General features: G+C 40.9%; 1 protein-coding gene across 14 annotated transcripts in view; it reads left to right on the top strand.

Annotated features, from left to right (window-relative positions):
- The window catches only part of syne1 (spectrin repeat containing nuclear envelope protein 1), a 104,348-nt gene that overhangs the window by 64,170 nt on the left and 21,267 nt on the right, over positions 1-18,911 (top strand). For 13 of the 14 annotated variants that reach the window (XM_023352564.1, XM_023352569.1, XM_023352556.1 and 10 more), the window contains 39 exons: positions 152-370; positions 456-724; positions 855-1,020; positions 2,002-2,157; positions 2,247-2,399; positions 2,507-2,689; positions 3,085-3,222; positions 3,370-3,555; positions 3,639-3,761; positions 3,836-4,018; positions 4,162-4,305; positions 4,429-4,617; positions 4,829-4,969; positions 5,214-5,327; positions 5,626-5,787; positions 6,629-6,823; positions 7,025-7,201; positions 8,569-8,760; positions 9,124-9,255; positions 9,571-9,671; positions 9,751-9,892; positions 9,985-10,113; positions 11,476-11,634; positions 12,714-12,923; positions 13,044-13,145; positions 13,261-13,380; positions 13,477-13,677; positions 13,998-14,171; positions 14,306-14,437; positions 15,053-15,249; positions 15,341-15,473; positions 16,123-16,305; positions 16,492-16,641; positions 16,883-17,059; positions 17,164-17,319; positions 17,413-17,568; positions 17,723-17,893; positions 17,987-18,120; positions 18,236-18,440. In XM_023352564.1, the coding sequence (XP_023208332.1) occupies positions 152-370; positions 456-724; positions 855-1,020; positions 2,002-2,157; positions 2,247-2,399; positions 2,507-2,689; positions 3,085-3,222; positions 3,370-3,555; positions 3,639-3,761; positions 3,836-4,018; positions 4,162-4,305; positions 4,429-4,617; positions 4,829-4,969; positions 5,214-5,327; positions 5,626-5,787; positions 6,629-6,823; positions 7,025-7,201; positions 8,569-8,760; positions 9,124-9,255; positions 9,571-9,671; positions 9,751-9,892; positions 9,985-10,113; positions 11,476-11,634; positions 12,714-12,923; positions 13,044-13,145; positions 13,261-13,380; positions 13,477-13,677; positions 13,998-14,171; positions 14,306-14,437; positions 15,053-15,249; positions 15,341-15,473; positions 16,123-16,305; positions 16,492-16,641; positions 16,883-17,059; positions 17,164-17,319; positions 17,413-17,568; positions 17,723-17,893; positions 17,987-18,120; positions 18,236-18,440 (6,354 nt within the window). The remainder of the gene's footprint in view (positions 1-151; positions 371-455; positions 725-854; positions 1,021-2,001; positions 2,158-2,246; positions 2,400-2,506; positions 2,690-3,084; positions 3,223-3,369; positions 3,556-3,638; positions 3,762-3,835; positions 4,019-4,161; positions 4,306-4,428; positions 4,618-4,828; positions 4,970-5,213; positions 5,328-5,625; positions 5,788-6,628; positions 6,824-7,024; positions 7,202-8,568; positions 8,761-9,123; positions 9,256-9,570; positions 9,672-9,750; positions 9,893-9,984; positions 10,114-11,475; positions 11,635-12,713; positions 12,924-13,043; positions 13,146-13,260; positions 13,381-13,476; positions 13,678-13,997; positions 14,172-14,305; positions 14,438-15,052; positions 15,250-15,340; positions 15,474-16,122; positions 16,306-16,491; positions 16,642-16,882; positions 17,060-17,163; positions 17,320-17,412; positions 17,569-17,722; positions 17,894-17,986; positions 18,121-18,235; positions 18,441-18,911) is intronic. The other variant, XM_023352565.1, reaches the window with a different exon arrangement.

The raw sequence follows: 18,911 nt of genomic DNA, 5'->3' as shown, positions 1-18,911 counted from the left end.
AAGATAATTATTTGTGTTGATAAAATCCTAATTAAAATACATTCAAGTTTGTTGTTGCAACTTGACAAAAGGTAAAGAAAAACCATACAGTAAATCTATATAAATACTGATAATGACACTGAATGTGTTAATAAATCTGTCTGTTTTTTAGTCCCTGGTGTCACTTGTGAACGGGTTTCAAGAGAAGCTGAGTGGTTTAGAAGAACAAGCTGCTCAGCTGGAGCTGGTGGGGAGTGACGCCAGTAAGGCCACCATCAGTCGCTCCATGACCACCGTGTGGCAGCGCTGGACGCGCCTGCGCAGCGTAGCAAGGGGACAGGAAAGAGTACTTGAGGACACAGCCCAGGAGTGGAGAACATTCAGAGAAAAGGCAATATTACAGCTTGAAGGCAAAAGATCTTGAACATTTAACCAAAAACAAAGCTTTCTTATACAAAATGTCTGTTTTGTTATAGATGGCGAAAGTACGAGCGGTATGTGAGGAGCTCCAGAGCCGTTTCCCTGACAGCGCTGTGGAAAAGGCGTCCAAAGCCACTCTGCAGTCTCTGCTGGATCAGCATGACTTGCTGAGCCAAGACCTGGAGCGGGAACTCTCGTCCCTCATGCTGCTGCGCCAGTACGCGCTCAGTCTGCTGCACGACGTGGAGGTGCCTTCACCAACAGCAGATCAAGACGAGCTGCCTAGCTTAAGAGAAATCAGGGCGGTCCAAGACCAAATGGAAAGGTAACAAGTCTGACCAGAGTTAGTGTTGCTTTGAATCTGAGTTTTTTTGTCTTACAAATGGCTTTATAAAATAAGTACATGCATTTGGTAAAAGATGCTGTTGAGTATTTATTTTGACATTTGCCTGCAGCCTTTTGACACAGTCGAGAACCAAGCGGGCCCAGGCAGCTCAGGAGCTCAGGGAAAGGGAGGAAGTGGAGAAGGAGCTTGGAGTGGTGAAAGCCTGGATCCAGGAGACCAGAGAGCTTCTTCTCAATCCCACCCCAGATATTGATTCTCTATTGCAGGAACTTGAGGTGTGTCTATTGTTTTTTTCTTTTTTCTGGAGATGCACCTATAAGAGTTTTCTGACTGATTCCTAATCCCTCATTGTCTGTACAGCTTTGGCCTGCTGATATAAATTATAGATAAACCTACTTTCTGCTGAAGAGCTAAACATTTTTTATTCTTCCAGCCATGACTGTATATAAAGTCATACTGCTTGTATGAGAGGAGTTGCTTAAAAACAGGTTACAGTAAAAAAATTTAGACAGTTTTTATTATAAGTCATTGCACAAGTTTTTTTTTAGCATTTTGTATTAGCAATTGGCGCAGTTAGCATCAGTAACTGTAAACATCTGTCCTCTTGTATATTGCTTAGAGAACGTATCATCTTATTTTCACCCTGAGTTTTCAAAGTTCCCTAGCAGACAAAGACTGGAAGCCCAAAAAGATAAAACATAGTAACTTTGCTATTGTAGTCTTCCTGTTATCTGTTAAAAGTCTTGCTCTCGCTTGCTTTTTGGAGCCTGTAGGAACTATTTATAATATATAAACAGTATTCATGACCTAAAGAATTCAGGAGCATTTTAAATAGCTTCTTATACTGTATTGCCGTTCTTCCTTTGACTTTCTTTTTCCCAACACTCCACTGAGGGTGTAAATAGTTAAATCTGATTATTCTTCCTTCAGTAATAGCATTCACACCGAAGAGTGTTGCTGTTACCGCAGCCCTATGGCTCTTTGGTGTATTTGTTAATTGGTACGGATTGGATGTTTTAAATTTCAGGATTGATCAGGTTGAATATTGTCAAATTTTGGTCACCAGTCAATACCTTGGTTAATTTCCTTATCAAGATATTTGTATCATACAAACATACTGAAGTTTATTTTAATTTAACTGATGTTTGCATCACACAATGTGTTCCTTGAATCAAAGTATGGAAAGTGGAAGCTGCGAACATCAATGTATATGTACTGCTGTTTTTTCTTTTAAATTGTTCTTTTATTCTGTGTAGATTGTACATGGGGAAGTAATTAATTATCGGCAGAATGTGGACAAGTTAGCCGAACAGCAGCAGAGCAAGTACCTGGACCTTTACACCATCCTCCCATCTGAAATCTCTATGCAACTAGCTGAGGTCTCTCTTGCACTCGGGGCGATTGAAGATCAGGTAGATCAGACCTCACAAGAAACACTCAGCTCAGAAAATTGTTCTGGTTTTCTAACCTTATTTTTATGTCGTTTTGTCTGATGTTCCAGGTTCTATGTAAAGAGAGAGAATATCAGAGAACTAGAGAAATAAAGGAGGACTTCAGCTCCAGAATTCACGGCATGTCAGACAAATTGAAGACGATCTCAAATAAGTTTAAGGAGAAATCTCCTGATGTCGACCATGCCAAAGAAGAGGTCAAGGTAGGTTTTGTTCGCTCTTTCTCTGCTTGTTGGTCAAGTTAACATGTATTACTCTGAAATATGATTTGCCTTGCCCTTAACAACAAAGGATTGAATTTTGTTCTCAGAGTCTTTTTGAAGATTTGGACTCCTGCGGCCGCACATTGGCAGAACTGGATACTGCTGTGCAAGAGTTCGGCCGCAGAAACCCGCTCCTGGCCAAGCAGCTCAGTGATGCTATAAACAAGCTGTCAGAGATGCATCATCATACAACTCGATTAGCAGACTGTAGGAACAATTGGCTCAAAAAGGTTTGCGTTTTTTATTGTTCTTCTAACTTAGAAAAGACAGTGCTCTCCAACCGCTGTACTGTGCCTTGTAAAGGTTACTACTACAAACATTAGTGCATTGTGTTGAGGTTGTATGATATATAGAGCAGTCTTTATTTCGGATCGAATCATTTTAAATAAAAAAAATAGAGTGATTTTTTTTTTTATTTAAAAATGTGGAAAACTGAATATTTTTCCTTCCACTTCACAAATACAGACTACTTTATGTTGGTCTACCACCTAAAAACCCAGTAAGTTTGTGGTTGTAACCTCACAACACGAAAGAGTCAAGGCTCATGAATACTTTTGTAAATCCTTATGCCAATATGCACTAAGACACACAAGGTTATTAAAAATATCTGTTGTTGACTGTTTAGGCTGTCTGCTATTTAGACGAGTATAATGAGATGCTGGACTTCATAGTGAGGTGGTCAGAGAAAGCTAAGAGCCTGGTGAGAGCAAACATCATCTGGAACTCCTCTGTTCACCTGCAGGAGCAAATACGGATGTATCAGGTGAGCGGAGCAATTTTGACGTTTCATCGACTGAGTTTTGTTTTTGCATTATTAGATAGATATCCTGTAGGAGTTTACGGCCACTTTGACACATACTTTTATAAAGCAGGAAAGACTGACTAATAATTTTGTCACCCTTGTGCTCAGGCTGTTTTCCGTGAGTCTCGAGAGCTCCACAGCGATCTGGAGTTTATGGCAGAGAAAGTAGACCTTCTGTCTGAGGTGCTGCAGGTTGAGTCCATGAGCCAGGAGGTGTGTGAACTCAGCAGACACACCGATGAGCTGCAGCAAAGCATCAAGACTCGATTGCAAAGCCTCCAAGACGGACACAAGGTGCAGTAAAAATGGTGTTTTGGGGTTCTTGTTTGGTAGAAAAATTCCACATTTTAGATTAATCTATACATGTGTTATTTTAGACTATGGAAGCTCTGGAGTTTGAAGTCAAGGCCCTGCATGTTGCTCTGGAGCAGGTTCAAGCCACGCTGACGTCACCGGAGTTAGCCCGGCAGAGCCTCAAAGAGCAACTCACTCAGAGACAGGTGCCTTCTTCAGTCGCTTTTTAATTCACCATGTTCTCTTTGCTGGCATCATAAAACTTTTTCTGGGTTTGCAGCGGCTACTGGCCGACATGGAGAGCTTCAAGCAGCAGGTGCAGGCGGTGCAGCTGTGCCAGAGCGCCCTGCAGGTCCCGGAGGAGGTGATGCCCAACCTGGCTATTTGTCGCACAGCTCTTCGTCTGCAGCAAGAAGCTAGTCAGCTGCAGCACGTGGCAATACAGCAGTGCAACATACTACAGGTGCTACAGTACAGTTCTGCCAGCATGAGTTTGTTTTAGCACACATAAACGAGAAAATGAGTCTGCTAATGTAGCAGTGTATATATAAGCATTCTATCTAGAACTGTTATTACAAATACAAATTCTGTATGGTTGCTGTCCAGGAGGCGGTGGTTCAGTATGAGCAATATGAACAGGAGGTGAGAGATCTGCAGGGGCTGATAGAGGAAGCACATCGGGTCATTCAGGACCGACCGATCCCCACCAGTAACATTCAGGAGCTGCAAGCCCAGATTCTGCACCATGAGGTGAAACTTCTTCATTCTATCTATAACCCACATGCTGGGGAATAATTGAAAAACCCTGAATGTAAATAAATTAAGAAAATGCTTGCACATTTTCTTAATTTTTACTTTTTTTTGTTTGTTTAGGAACTCGCTCAGCAGATCAAAGGCTACCAAGAGCAAATAGCTTCACTGAACTCAAAATGCAAGATGCTGGCAGTGAAGGCCAAGCATGCCACCATGCTGCTGACTGTGAGTGATGTGGAAGGACTGCCTGAGGAGCTGGAGGACCTGGATGAAGAAAAGTCCAGGAAATCTTCAGGACAATCTGTAGTTGTAAGAGAATATTATCCAATTTCCAAACTGAAGAAATTAGGTTTTGTTATGCAATGTTGATTCTTTCGGATTCTACGTTTTTCATTTGGCTCTCAATTCATCAGCCTATGAAGTTCTTCTGTTGTTTTAATAATAAAAAAACTAAACTTCCTGATTAAGATTCTCCTAAAAACCTCACACGTCTTCTGTTGTTTCTCACATGATCTGTCAGATGACGGCTGGCCGTTGTCACACTCTGTTGTCCCCTGTTACTGAGGAGTCTGGGGAGGAGGGCACCAACAGCGAGGTCTCCTCCTCTCCTTTGTGCCGTTCTCCTTCTCCTGTCTCTCACACTGAAGGCCCTATCACCAAGGTTTCTACCCTCCTCTGCTCTTAATTCTGCCAGGTTTCCTAACACCAAATAACTGAAATATCTTTATGCTCAACTCTCTTTCCTGTGAACTGTGTGTAGTATAACCGTTGAGCACTGTTTTCACTGTTTTCGTGTAATAAATGCAGTAAATAAAAAAAACAAAAACAGAACTCGGCCACTGACATTGATTTCACTTTGCAGGTTTATCATGAGTAGTAATGTGTTTGTTTGTTGTTTTCTGCAGCTTGGACGGGGAACCCTCACCAGAGCTCCAGTTCAGGAATTATACGACCCAACATTTGAGTCTGTGGCGAACTTAGACGACCTACAGCGCTCGTGGGAGACTTTAAAGAATGTGGTATGTGAAAAGTACAAATTGTCACACTTCTGATTAGCTTGGTATTTTATTTAATCAGCAACATGGGTTCATTAAATCCTAGCGTTTTAGAATATGACAACTTTGAATTAATATGTTGGGGTGTGCAGCAATTTTTTTTTCTAGCCACTAGATTACATCATATTAAAATTTATCTTAGCAAGATAGTTAATCATAATGTAAGCTTCTTGGAAGTCTGGTTTATTAACAGTTTTATTACTACTGATGTTAATGACTTCCCAAATTGACCGTCTGTGTGTTAATACTCACTGACACACAGATAAGTGAGAAGCAGAGATCCTTGTACGAGGCTTTGGAAAAGCAGCAGCATTACCAAGGTTCACTCCAGTCAATCTCCTCTAAAATGGAAACACTGGAGTCCAAGCTCAGTGAGCCATTGGAGGCGGACAAAAGCCCAGACAGCAGCATGAAGGCCCATGAGGTGAGTGTTGTAAATGCACTTCTTCCATTACAAATATCTTTGTGGAGCTTTTTAGCCTGTAAGGTTACAGTGAAGCAATGAGCATTTGGTGGAAATAACCCTGAATCACAGTCATAAAATCACATTTTAACTGATGTTATTGTTCATGTGGTTCAGATTGAATTTCTGTTTTACATTAACATTATTTTAAGTGTTTGTGTTGTAATATTTTAAGCCATTCCCTCACTTGCCTCCCCTTTTAAACCTGTCCTCCATCAATCCCTGCCTTCAGTCAATACTCACACCTCCCAGTTTTCACTCCTTATTTCAGATCCTCCTGTTTTCCTCTCGTTTTTATTTGTTATTTTACCTTGAATTCTGACATCAGCATACATTAGCCATCACTTGCTGCTATTAAAATGGTAAATTGACTCATTTTATGCAACATTTTTCTAGTAGTATTAACCACTCAAAGCATTTGAGACGCATTCACCTGTTTGCACTGACAAACGCACAAACATTAATACACTGATAGACATATTGGTAGACGACATGTGGTTATGTGCCTTGCCCAGAGGCAGTGGGGAAGTGATTCCTCACCTGAATGTCATTTCAGTCTTTGTATCCTTGTTGTTCCTAAGAGATTACTCTTTCATACTGTGAAAAACGCAGCTCTCTTCTCATATACTTTGTTTTTTAAAAAAACAAGCATTACTTTTTATTTTTGTGACACTTTTTGGTGTTTGATGGCATATTTGGAACAATACAGCATATCCATTCCATAAAGTAAATTGGATGAGATGTTTTCAAGAAAACAGACTTAAAGAAAATCTTTTCCTAGTCTTTCTATTGTTGTGTTCAGGACCTCATCCAGGAGATTCACAGTGTCCAGGGAGAAATCGACAGGCTGCAGGCGGGCTTCACAGAGGACATTGCTGCCGATGCTGTGGACTCGGATTTGGCCGACCAGCTTGCCATGCAGTCTTCACTCGCTGTGCTGGCTGAGAGGATGGCCACCATCCATATGAAAGCTTCAGGGAAACAACAACTACTGGAGGTACGTTTGTCTCCATGCAGACGTGCATGAGGGAAGTTGTAATATTTTGTTTACCATTACTAACACGAACAATTTAGAAGTCAAAAATATACAAAAAACCCAACTTGAATTCTTAAGCAGACATAAAAGCTGAACACACAATATTTGCAACAGATTTGAATCACTTTTTTAGCAAATTCAATTTGATCTGTCTTGTTGCAGGAACGGGCCACAGACCGTCTGGAGGGTCAGCGTCAGGAAGAAGCTTTGCAGTCCTATCACACTGACGTAGACGAACTGGATCAGTGGCTGACTAGAACGCGCGGCGCTGTAATGTGCGTCCTCGACACTAGACCTGCAGAGGAGGCCGATGAAAACCACCAGCTTACAGAATGCCAGGTAGGCACTTGAGAATTGTCTTAAAAATGCACATTAGTAACAATTAAATGAATTTTCAACTAGAAAGGGCTTCTAGCTATAAGCAGAATTGATCCTAACAAACTGAGCACACTGCAAAAACTCAAAATCTTGCCAAGTATTTTTGGTTTATTTTGTAGTGCAAATATTTTAGTATTCTGTAAAAAAGACAAAACTAAATTATGAGTATCTTTTAAGAAAGACATATGACCTTTTTTTTAAGTAAGTGATTCCTTAATCTTGATGAAAAAGTACTAACTATAGGTGAAATAATCTACCGGTGGAACAAGACATTTTAACTTATAATAGGCCTTGTTCTGGTCAGATGAAACAAAAATTGATCTTTGTGAGGCAAAATCACATAAAAATCCAGTCTTCACTAACAAACAAGATGATGGCAGCATTATGATGCGGGGAGGCTTTTCTTCTGCAGTAAAAGGAAAGCTGGAGGTAGATGGATGCAGCTAAATAAAGAGCAATCTCTTCTGCACCGAACATCTCTTTCCCTCAAAACATGCGGCTATTTTTGCAGCCAAACGTGGTTCTGCAAACTATAAATTTAAGAAGGTTCATTCAAAGTATACTTTAGAATTAGATTTTAACAGAATTTTAAAAATTGTATCTCCTCGTGCCATGTCAGTAACTGTTGATTTAGCACATACTTAAAGGAGTAAAATTGCATGTGCAAGACACATTAACATTCACCTTTCCAATATTATTCTGCATGCTACATGTTGCTTCACGGAGAGTAAACAACAGTGCTAGTGAAGTTAGAGTGACATTCAGACACCTGATTTGCTAAATGACTGCAGCATGAGCCTTAAGAAGATTACGGTCAGGTCTCTGTGGAACAGAGGCGTGGTAAAGCCGTGGGGAGGAGTCTTTGCCGTTAATACAGCCTGCTATTTGTGCTAGCGACAAAGCTGCTTGAATATCCAAGTGGGGTAGAATGGAAGAACAGTGAGGAGCAGACAGGAGGCTGGGACGGAGGGAGAACCTGCTGCAACACTTCAAAGGAGAGCCAATACTTATGTCTGCTCATACATTAGAACTTATTTTACCAATGGGCATTGATGAACACTGGGGCTTTAGAATGATTTTTACCGCAAGAGAACTGTTATCGAATTTGTCTGAGTGGATGTGTGCCGCAGAGCGCGGCGCGTGAAGGATTAGTGCTAATATGTTGCACAGGGGACCAGGGCGGAAAGGTGGGCCGAGGATGAGAGCGTCCTCTGCCCTACGGCCGGGGAAAGCTGACTTGCCCAGAGGCTCTGCTGCGTAGAGTTGAGGAGATCAAAAAAAGTGGAGACATCATGTATGAGCTGGCCTCTCTGCTGCTGCTTCTGCAGAGCATGCTGCTGGAGATCGAAGAAAAAGTGCTGGCCCTCACCGAGCTGTCGGTGCGCAGCGAGAACCTGCTGCGGGAAGGCCGGGCAGACACCAGGGCAGAGGCCGAGCAGTTGGCTGCGAGGTTGCGCACGTTAAAGGGCGGCTTACAGGAGCTGCAGAGAATGCTACAAGACAAACAGCTGAGCATCCAGGTGAGCACTTTCTTTCACCGTGTGCAACAGAACGAAGGACATCGCAAGGCCCTTAACTAGAGACGCACTGAGTAATAATAATAATTGTTTCAGTCCCAATATTGAAAAGAATCGTAGATCGGGCATCAGTGAGAATGGGCCCAATCCATATGGGGAGATCTATTCAGTCTAATTCTATGCTTTGTGCTCTGAGCGATGTCAGATGTTGAATTCCTGACATTGAGTCCCTGGTCAGAAGCTAATGTTGTTTGGGGGGCATGTGTAATGGAAAAGTTTGGAAACCCCTGGTTTTAGGTGTTTTTGTGTTTTGATAGTGTTGGATGTTAGCCTGATTTACAATCCTAAAAACTGCTGCCTCTGTAGGGTTCTCTGCAAGAGCCTGAAGACAGTGAATCAGACTCCAGTCTCTCGTCGAGTCCCAGTGTGCAGGACTGGCTGGTCCAAGCCCGGACCACACGGACACAACAGCATGAAGACAGTCTGCAGAGACAGAAGGTGACAGTGGTTTGAATGGAGTGAATTTGTACGGTGCTTTTCCAGTCACACCGGCCACGTTCACCCGCTGACAAACGCATTTATAGATGTGTTTTAGATGAGAAATTTTGGATTTAGTTTTTGCAAAAAAAAAATAAATTCAAAATATTTACAAATTGCAAGGTTGCAAATTGTAAATAAATTAAAGAGAGGCATGAACACTGTGTTGTACCAGAACTATGGCAAATGATCGGGATAAATCCTGAGTCGTGTCTTGTTGACTGAAGTATGTTTTGCTCCATCAGGATGTAACCAGTGTGTGTGTGTTTTTTGAAGGAACTGGAGGAGCAGCTTGCGGAGCAGAAGAAGCTGCTGCAGTCAGTGGCGAGCAGAGGAGAGGAAATTCTCATCCAGCAAGCGTCGCCCAGCAGTGCCAGGTACGTTGCCGATGCAACTCAGATCTGATTGAGCTTTAATAAACTGAGCACTAATCACAAATGTGTTTTGTTTCCGCAGCACAACAGAACCGTTCTCGCCTGCAGCTTTGTCTGAGAGCAGACAAGACCAGATGAGGCAGAGATGGGAAAGCCTCAGACTGGAGCTCAAAACTAAACTGCAGCTTCTACAAAAAACTTTGGAGCAGGACCAAAAGCAGCCGGTACCGCATATTTTTTTCTCCACATATGGATGTGACAGAAAGATATCATGTGTGTTATTTTTTACTGTTCTGTCTGTTCTTTTCTTCTTCAGGTGTTTTCTAGAGCTACACGCGTGACATCAGCTGGGCCGCTGTTTAAGGGAGACACTGAGCCTGATAACTCCTCTCTGAAAACTCTTTATGACAGCTTCAGACAGACAGTTGAAGGAATGACCACTCAGGTTATCACCTTCCTGACACTATTTTATTCATCCTACTGTATGTTGTTGTTAGGCCTGTCACGATAGCAAATTTTGCTGAGCGATTAATTGTCTCAAAAATTATTGCGATAAACGATAATATTGTTTGAAGACCTTTTTACACTGATTTAATGGAAATGACATAATAATCCATGCGATTTCTTGCCAAAGATAGATACACTTTATTTTCAAAAGAAAACTTAACACTGGAGCTGATAAACAAAATAAACAAAACAACCAAAAACGAAGTAAAATGGATTCTCAGTCTCCATTAACAAAAGACTTACTTGGAAAAAAAAAACTAAACAACATAAAGTACAAGTGGAAATAAATACTGCATTCAACCAAAAGAGTACAGATTATGAAGTCTGTATATTATGTTGCCCTTCAGTAATAATTAGATTTAAATAGAGAAGATGGGCACATCCACTACCTGATGCAATAGTTCACACTACACGATTTTTTGCTCCCATTTTTCCCTTTACAACAATCTTAAAACGTTGATCTTTCTAAGATTGTGTGGTGTGTTACGGTAGATCGTCCTCCGATCTAAATCAGGGGTTTTCCCCACTGGGAGCTTTAACGCAGCCTGTTGAATGTGACAGGCAACCAATCAGAAAGCGCAGATTCCCTCAGTGCTTTCTGAGGGGAAATTACTGAGGGAATCCCAAACAGCTGACACGGCGCAACCCGAAGTCCAGCGGACATTGGAGATGATACGTGGAAACAACATTAATGTTTATTCAACATGCAAAGAATAAAGAAAGACGAGAGGAGGAGTTGGAGCGAAATTGCTACCAGTTGATAAACCCGGTAACTTTTCAGCTGTTCTTCGTTAACGTGACGTAAACAGGTTACAATGATTTTCATTCAGTCAGGACTTTACGCTGACACTAGCCACATGCATTGCAGGTAGATTGTAGTAAAGCATTGATTAATGCCTGGTTTTAAAATTAGTTAACTGAACTTGTAGCCATTATTTTGTGCCCTTTGTTGGACACCACATGATCTAACCGTTATACCTAGGATTTCTGTCGGCTAAGTTTTGAAAACGGCCGACAATCGGCTGACAGCTCTAAGATCCTGTCGTGTGCGCTGGGCTTTACACTGAGGAAATGAGGAAGGGGGGGTCAGTGTAGAGCACCGGAGTTGAGCCTTTTTTTCATTCAGTGTCATTAATAGAAAGAGAAAAAGGCCGGAAGAGACGATAATGCCGATAATTAAAATGACGTCGATAGTTTTAATTTATCGTACGATTAATTGATATATCGTTTATCGCGACAAGCCTAGTTGTTGGTAAATATTGATGAAATAATATTGTTCGTTATGCATTTTTGTACGTAGGCTGGAGGTAGAGGTGAAACCCAGGTGGTTCAGATGGAGCAACAGCTCTTCACAGCCGTGTCAACCACGTCTTCCTGGCTGGATGGAGTGGAGAACAACGTCTTCTCCGGCTCTGTGCTCATGGCTGAAAATGCAGAGACCCAGTTACAGAATCAAGAGGTATAAAAGTGACAGATTTTACTTTAGTCATTTTAGATCAGTTACCAATTTTTGCCTTTATAAGTTACTTTTTATTTGCAACATGTGGTTGTATGGCTCTAAAAAGATCATCTTAATTTTGTAGTATTGATAAGGTATTTTAAACTGTTCAAAAATATCAGAAATCCTCACTTTGCTTTCAAATCAATTTACTAACAGGGCAAGTGGCGAACTGGCTGCTCCCTGCACGAATTTAACGTTAGACCAATGTAGAAAAGGACCAATGCAGCCAAATATGGCAGGTTGATCAGATCTTCCTGGTTCAGTGAACCAGGGGGGGTTTCTACTTTTTTTTCCATCACTTGTTTAAACAGCAGAAGAAGGCAAGGAACGCAAAACAAACTGCCTCTGATGACTTAAAAATTATCTTCAGGTTTGAAACGGCCAGTGGCACCCCCAGAAAAATGTTCAAGATGGTGGCCATTTGAGGCCAGAACAAGAAAAACAAAAGAAGTGTTTATATATTTTTTCTATTTACATTTTTTAAAACATTTATTTATTTATCTGGCTTTGCGTTTATCTTGATTGAAGAAGATGCCTCTGTATCCCTTTTTTATTAATTGAACATAAGGGGGTCATGGCCCCCCTAGATCCCTCTTGGGGCCGCTACTGGAAACAGCCTCACTCACTCACTCAAGGTTTTTCACATGTAATTTAAAAAGTTTGAAATTTCATATTCAACACATAACTCACTGGTTAGAGCTCAAACATTTTCTGAGAACCTATGTGAGAAAAGTAAGATCCTTCACTTTACAGAACATGTTGACATGTAATGACAGACATCCTCCACTTATGATCACAACAGCATAGAAAGGTGTAAAAAACACTCACGTCTCGAAGGTTTTGAAACATCATGTTCAGGATAAGAATTTAGACTTGACCAGATTTCAAATCACCACAAAGACTGATTGAAAAGAGAAGTTAAATGTGCCTGAGAGGTCAGATCTTATGTATTTATATGCGCTACATTTCTCAGGCAATTTTAAAGCTGAATGTTATTTGAATAAACCCAGCTATTTCTTTTTCCATCTTCTCTACAGATCCTGGAAAAAGATGTGAAACACGTGACAGAAGAGGTGAAGCTCAGCCAGGCTCTGCTAGCCGGGTCTTCAGGGTTGAAACATGAAGACCGCAAGTTGCTGGAGGACAACCTGGACTGCCTCAAGGAGAGATTAGGAACTCTTGGTGGAGCTCTGGGTCAGCGGCTTGACCACATGAGGACCAGAGCACACAACCTCACCGCCTACCAGGTTTACCCTTTACTTTGTCTCTTTATTTTTTCACCATTTTTACATTTTATTGTACTGATTTGTAGCATTGTCATTGCACATCTTACAGTCAGATTATTTGTCATCTTTTGTCTGAAACAGACTGAACTGCAGCTTCTCCAAACTGCTTTAATTGAGACTAAATGCCAGATCCTTCAAGCCCTCGCTGGAGCAATGGATAGACCAGCTTCAAAACAAATGGAGGTAATGAAAGTACGATCTTAACCAGACTTACTCTCAATGTGAGTGAGAAGCAGAGTCCAAGATCAATGATATTTTTAGTTTTTAATCATTCATAAATGCCATTCACTTCTATCAGGTCATTGCGAGTGCAGAGGAAACCTTAAAGGACTTTGAGCAGAGAATCATAGAGCTGAAAACCAGAGGAGCAGCACTGCAGGCTGATCAGATTTCAGCAAACAAATTGCTTAAACTCCAGGTAATCAATAATAATTTTTAGATAAAGCTGCTTCATATCACAAAATGTAATTATTCTCTTTGGCAAATAAAACCATCACTTGTTTTCTGCGTGTAGGATTCGTACGAGGAGCTATTGATGATGGTGGGGTCGAGACGCAGCGGGCTGAACCAAAACATCGCTCTGAAGGAGCAATATGAGCGTGCGCTGCAGGTTTTGACTGACCTGGTTGACACAGCTAAAGACAAGATGGCGGCTGACCAGAGAATTGTGGCGAGCTCTGTGGAAGAGGTTCAAAATCATCTTGATAAACACAAGGTAATTTCAGTTTGTAACCCTTGAAGTTTGTAACAAGAATTTGACAATAAGAATGAAATACATTATGTACATTGAGTTTATGTTGAACTTAAGTGGATGGATTGGGGAGAAAATTCTGTTTCTGTGTTTTAAACTTTTCTGAATGCAGTAACTAAAGTATTTTCTTTCTCATAGTAAAATATATCAAAGTAGAATATAGTATAGTTTTACGTTGTAACATGGCAAAATGTGTGAATACTAAAGCATTGCTACTTAGAATAGTGGGCTTTGTGAATGTTTATAATCAACCCAATAATTGCATTCATTGTCATTTTTCCTAGGAGTTTTTCCAGGGTCTGGAGTCCCACATGATTCTAACAGAGACATATTTTAGAAAGATCAGTTGCCTTATGCTTCCCAAAGAAAACCAAAACCTGGAGGAAACGCTTGCTGAGGCTCGGAGTGTCCTGAAAGAAGCACACAGCAAAGGAGTTGAACTGGAAAGTATCCTGGAGGTGAGGAAAATGTAGTATGCTCTGTACAAACTTTAAACCAATATATACATGAACAAAGCAATATTACTGTTCACATTCTGCTATTTGTTATTGTCGTCATGATTGAATTGTCCACTTTTTTTTCGCCCTCTCAGACTTGGTGCCGTTTAGTTCAGGACTACCAGAATCTTAACCGGCAGCTGGAGACAGTCGAAGGAAGTATTCCCTCTGTTGGCCTGGTGGAAGAAACTGAAGAGAGATTAATGGACAGAATCTCTTTGTATCAGGTGCGACATGATAGCAATATAGCTTTAGGGCGAGATGTGTTCATATTTAATAGTTTAGCCAGAGCACTGCAAAAAAACTAAATCTTACCAAGTATTGTTTGTCTAGTTTCTAATGCAAATATCTTAGCACACTTTAATTAAGACAAAAGTAAATTTTCAGCAAGATATAGGAGCTTGTTTTAAGTCAATAATCCCTTAATATGAATGAAAACGTACAAGTTCCACTGGCAGATTATTCCACTGATACCATGGGAGAAATGTCCTATTATAAGGGAAATTATCTGCTGTTGGAACTAGTACTTTTTCATCCTCAAAAGTTACTTGTAAGTTATTTTGCACTAGAAACTAGACCAAAAACACTTGGTAAGATTTTGTGTTTTTGCAATGTTCTGATTGATCAGATGTTACTGTAGTAGTTTCTCATAGAAATTACCCCTATAGAAGTCATTTCTTGCAGAAGTATTTTCTAGCACACTTCTCAAAGGCTTGCAAAGCAAAAGTCATAAGATACTTTGGAATCATCGTGTCAATTTGTTTTTGCTTAGCTCTTTTCAGGTTCCAGTCCAGCAAAAACAAAAAGATAAATTTGGTTTTTGTGTGCTCCACACTTTACAGGATTTAAAGGGGAGACTGACAGAGCACCAGCACAAGCTCCACCAGGTGCTGGACGATGGTAGGCGTCTGTTACAGTCGGTCTGCTGTCCCGCACTGGAGAATCAGCTGGCGTTGCTAGGGGAACACTGGCTGAGCAATACAGCCAAAGTCAACAAGGAGCTCGAACGCCTGGAGGCAATCCTAAAACACTGGACCAGGTCAGAAATACCTCAACTACTTTTAACTAACTTACAAAACTTGTATATATTTGTACATCTATATGTATCATTTTTAATGGTGCTTCTATAGGTATCAAAAGGAGTGCCTGGAGATTAGTGAGTGGCTACAATCTGCTCTGGAGCGTCTGGAGTTCTGGTATACGCAGGCCATGTTGGTCCCACAGGAGCTGGAGACCGTCAGGGACCATCTGGCTGCTTTTCTTGTGAGGCCACACACACATACACACACCCACGCACACAGTATTCCTTTTCTTTTTTCTTTTTTTTTGGTTTTTCTCAAACAGTGTGTCTGAATATTTTAGGGACTTCCTAATCAGAACCTTTTGTCCCTGATACAAATTGAAGAGTTTTAATAATAGACTTTACCTGATGCAGAGGTCCAGTCCAACACAACATCAAGATCTTTTTCTTTTTTTAAATAGATTTTCAGTGTAGGAAATCAAACACACGACAGTCAAAGGAAGCGTAGCATCAATCACAAGACAAAACTTTGAGTCTTGAACAGCATTCTTAAAGGAAATTTGACTCATGGGATTTTAAGTATTTGGTTAAGTATTTGGTCCATTTAGTCCAAATGTTCGTTTGCATCCTCAAGGAGAAAGACAACTTTTCCATGACATATATTTCATCTATTATGTTTATGTAGCCATCAGTACTAGGGGACTCCACTTCTTACTTACAACAGGTAATATATTCACTCATATTTTATCTCCATCTCTCCATTCAGAGATAGGTATATCTCTCAAGTATATTGTTTTAAATTCGAAGAAAATATGTAATTAACATGTTCACATACTGTATCTCTTAATGTCTTCACTGAAAAACACTCAACTCATGACTTTCTCGCTCCAGGAGTTTTCCAAAGAGGTGGAAGGGAAGTCGAGTCTGAAGAGCTCAGTCGTCTCAGAGGGAAACCAGCTGCTGCGGCTAAAGAAAGTGGACACGGTGGCTCTGCGCTCCGACTTGGCTCGCATCGACAGCCAGTGGGCAGAGCTTCTCACTCGCATCCCTGTGGTTCAAGAGAAACTGCATCAGGTAAAGTCACATGCAGCCACGCTGAACAGACTTAGCTGCTTCAGGGCAAATAGGATCACCTCGTCCCACTCCTTCACTCGGAAACACACTTTTGATGTGACTGTTGACCCAAAACCTGCGACACATGCATTTCCTTCCTCCATTTTAAAACTGTTGTTATACATTCATCCGCTTTTTTTTTTTTAGATCCAAATGGAGAAGTTGGCCTCCCGCCATGCCATTTCTGAACTTTGTAACTGGATTTCACTGATGGAGAGTGTGATTGAGGAGGATGAAGAAAACCTCAAGAGCGCTGTTGGATCAAATGTGATTCAAGACTACTTGCAAAAATATAAGGTGGTACTTTTTTATATTAGCACAACTTACTATTTTAAATAGTGTTATTGAATCCCAGCATTAATTTAATTTGACTTTAAGAGATGTAATGTATGATATAAAAGCTGTAATCAAAATGACTTTTCTCTGCCTTTTTTAACAAATATACATTCAAGTTTTTTAAAATTTGGCTCATAATTTGTCATGTTAAAAATCTGTGATTGAATCCTTTGGTTGATTCCCCCATTTTCCACCGTTTTAGGGATTCAGAGTGGATTTAAGCTGTAAGCAGCTGACTGTGGACTTTGTCAACCAGTCAGTTCTACAGATCAGCGGTCAGGACGCGGAGAGCAAGCGCAGCGACAAAACCGACTTCGCTGAGCGTCTGGGAGCCATGAACCGACGCTGGCAGATCCTACAAGGCTGCATCAACGAGAGGGTGAGCCCATAATTTAATGAGATTATTACAGCATATCTTATTTGTGTTGTTTAACTGTGTACCATAAAGTCTAAATATTTTATTTTACATTTTAATAAATTAAGATCCAGTTCCTGGAGAGCCTTTTAAAGATGTGGCTGGAGTACGAGTCCAGTGTTCAGATCCTCAAGTCCTGGATGACGTCTCAAGAAGAACGGCTAAAGAGGAAACACAGAATAGAAGACTTGACGTCAGTGCAAAATGCCCTCAAAGACTGTCAGGTATGTCTGACATGTTACTCCAGATCACATCTTTACCATCTTTCCAGTATGTAGGTTTAGTTTTTTGATGGGAAATCTTTGAATTTTTTTCAGGAAATGGAAGAGCTGTTGAAAGAAAAAGAGAAAGAACTGGAGAGAGTAGAGGAGCAGGGCTGTGCTCTTGTCCAGAACAAGACAGATGAGGCTTGTGCTATCGTCATGGAGACCCTCCAAAGCGTCAATCACACCTGGGCCAATCTGGACCACTTGGTACTTAGATTTTTACTTCAGCCTACATATTTATCTGAGTTGTTGGGTTTCATTCCTGCAAGTTCTATATCCTGTTTGTTGCTGATTTCTCTTCGGGGCTGACCTTTCAGTGCACAAAATGTCTCTCTGTGTTTTCACATTTCATCTTTAACAGATAGGACAACTGAAGATTAGCCTGACTTCAGTGCTGGATCAGTGGAGTCTGTACAAGCGGGCTTCAGAGGAAATCAATGGCTATCTGATGGAAGGACGATACTCTGTGTCCCGTTTCCGCCTCCTCACCGGTTCTTTGGAAGCTGTTCAGCTGCAAGTGCAAAGTTTGCAGGTCCGTTAACATAAATTTAGGATTTTTGATCACATAGTTTAGCATTAGGATGTGTTTAGCATTCAGCATACATTTGTGTATTTTGCTGTGAAGGATCTGCAAGAAGAACTGGAGAAACAGGAAAGCAGTCTGAGAAAGTTTGGAGCTGTGACCCACCAACTTCTGAGGGAGTGTCATCCTTCAGTGTCTGATTCCCTCAACAATTCCCTCAAGGATGTCAATGCAAGGTGATTTTTAAAAAAATAAATACTTGTTTTATTCTTTTTCTTTTCTGCAAAGCTCGTATATAATGAAATTGTCTTTGAGTACGTTTAATGTTATTCTTTCATTCTACACACTCAGATGGGCCGGCCTACTGGAGGAGATAGCAGAGCGTCTTAAGAGCAGCAAAGCCCTGCTTCAGCTGTGGCAGCGCTACAAAGAACTCCACGAGCAAAGCTGCAGCAGCATTCAACTCCAAGAGGAGAAAGCAGACCAGCTCCTGAAGAGCACCTGCAGAAAGGACATCGCTGATGAGGAAGTTTCCAACTGGATCCGAGAATGCAGCGTGAGTTGGACCAGGGTGATGATGGGTTTTAGCTCCAGATGGCTTTTGTTGTACAAAAAGCCTGCTGGTCATGACCCTTCAGACTAGTTTTACTGTGGGCGTTGAAGAAAAGGTTTCCGAACTTTACAATGTGCAGTGTTAGTTTTCTGGCGCACATTTTGTTCTATAGGTCAAAAAAGTTCAAGTTCATGTTTGCTGTGTCCCTGACATGAATGTGTTGTGTCTTTCTTCCAAGAATAACTTTATTTGTGCCTCTAAAACTAGATTTGTGAAGTGTATGACTCAGTACTGCTATCAGTTTTTTTCGATTAATCAATTTTCTGTCTTTGAAGATTTACTTTCTGGAAAATCTTGATTTTTTTTTTTTTTTTTTACCACAAATGCTTTTCTTGTGTTTGTGTGGTGTTAACCTACCCAAGAACAGCCATCTTGTTTACAGCTTCAATTTATTTAGACTTTGAATTCAGGTCA

Source organism: Xiphophorus maculatus, chromosome 19 (assembly GCF_002775205.1).
Source record: "Xiphophorus maculatus strain JP 163 A chromosome 19, X_maculatus-5.0-male, whole genome shotgun sequence".
Classification (NCBI taxonomy): Eukaryota; Metazoa; Chordata; class Actinopteri; order Cyprinodontiformes; family Poeciliidae; genus Xiphophorus; species Xiphophorus maculatus.
This window is presented reverse-complemented; position numbering and strand designations above follow the sequence as displayed.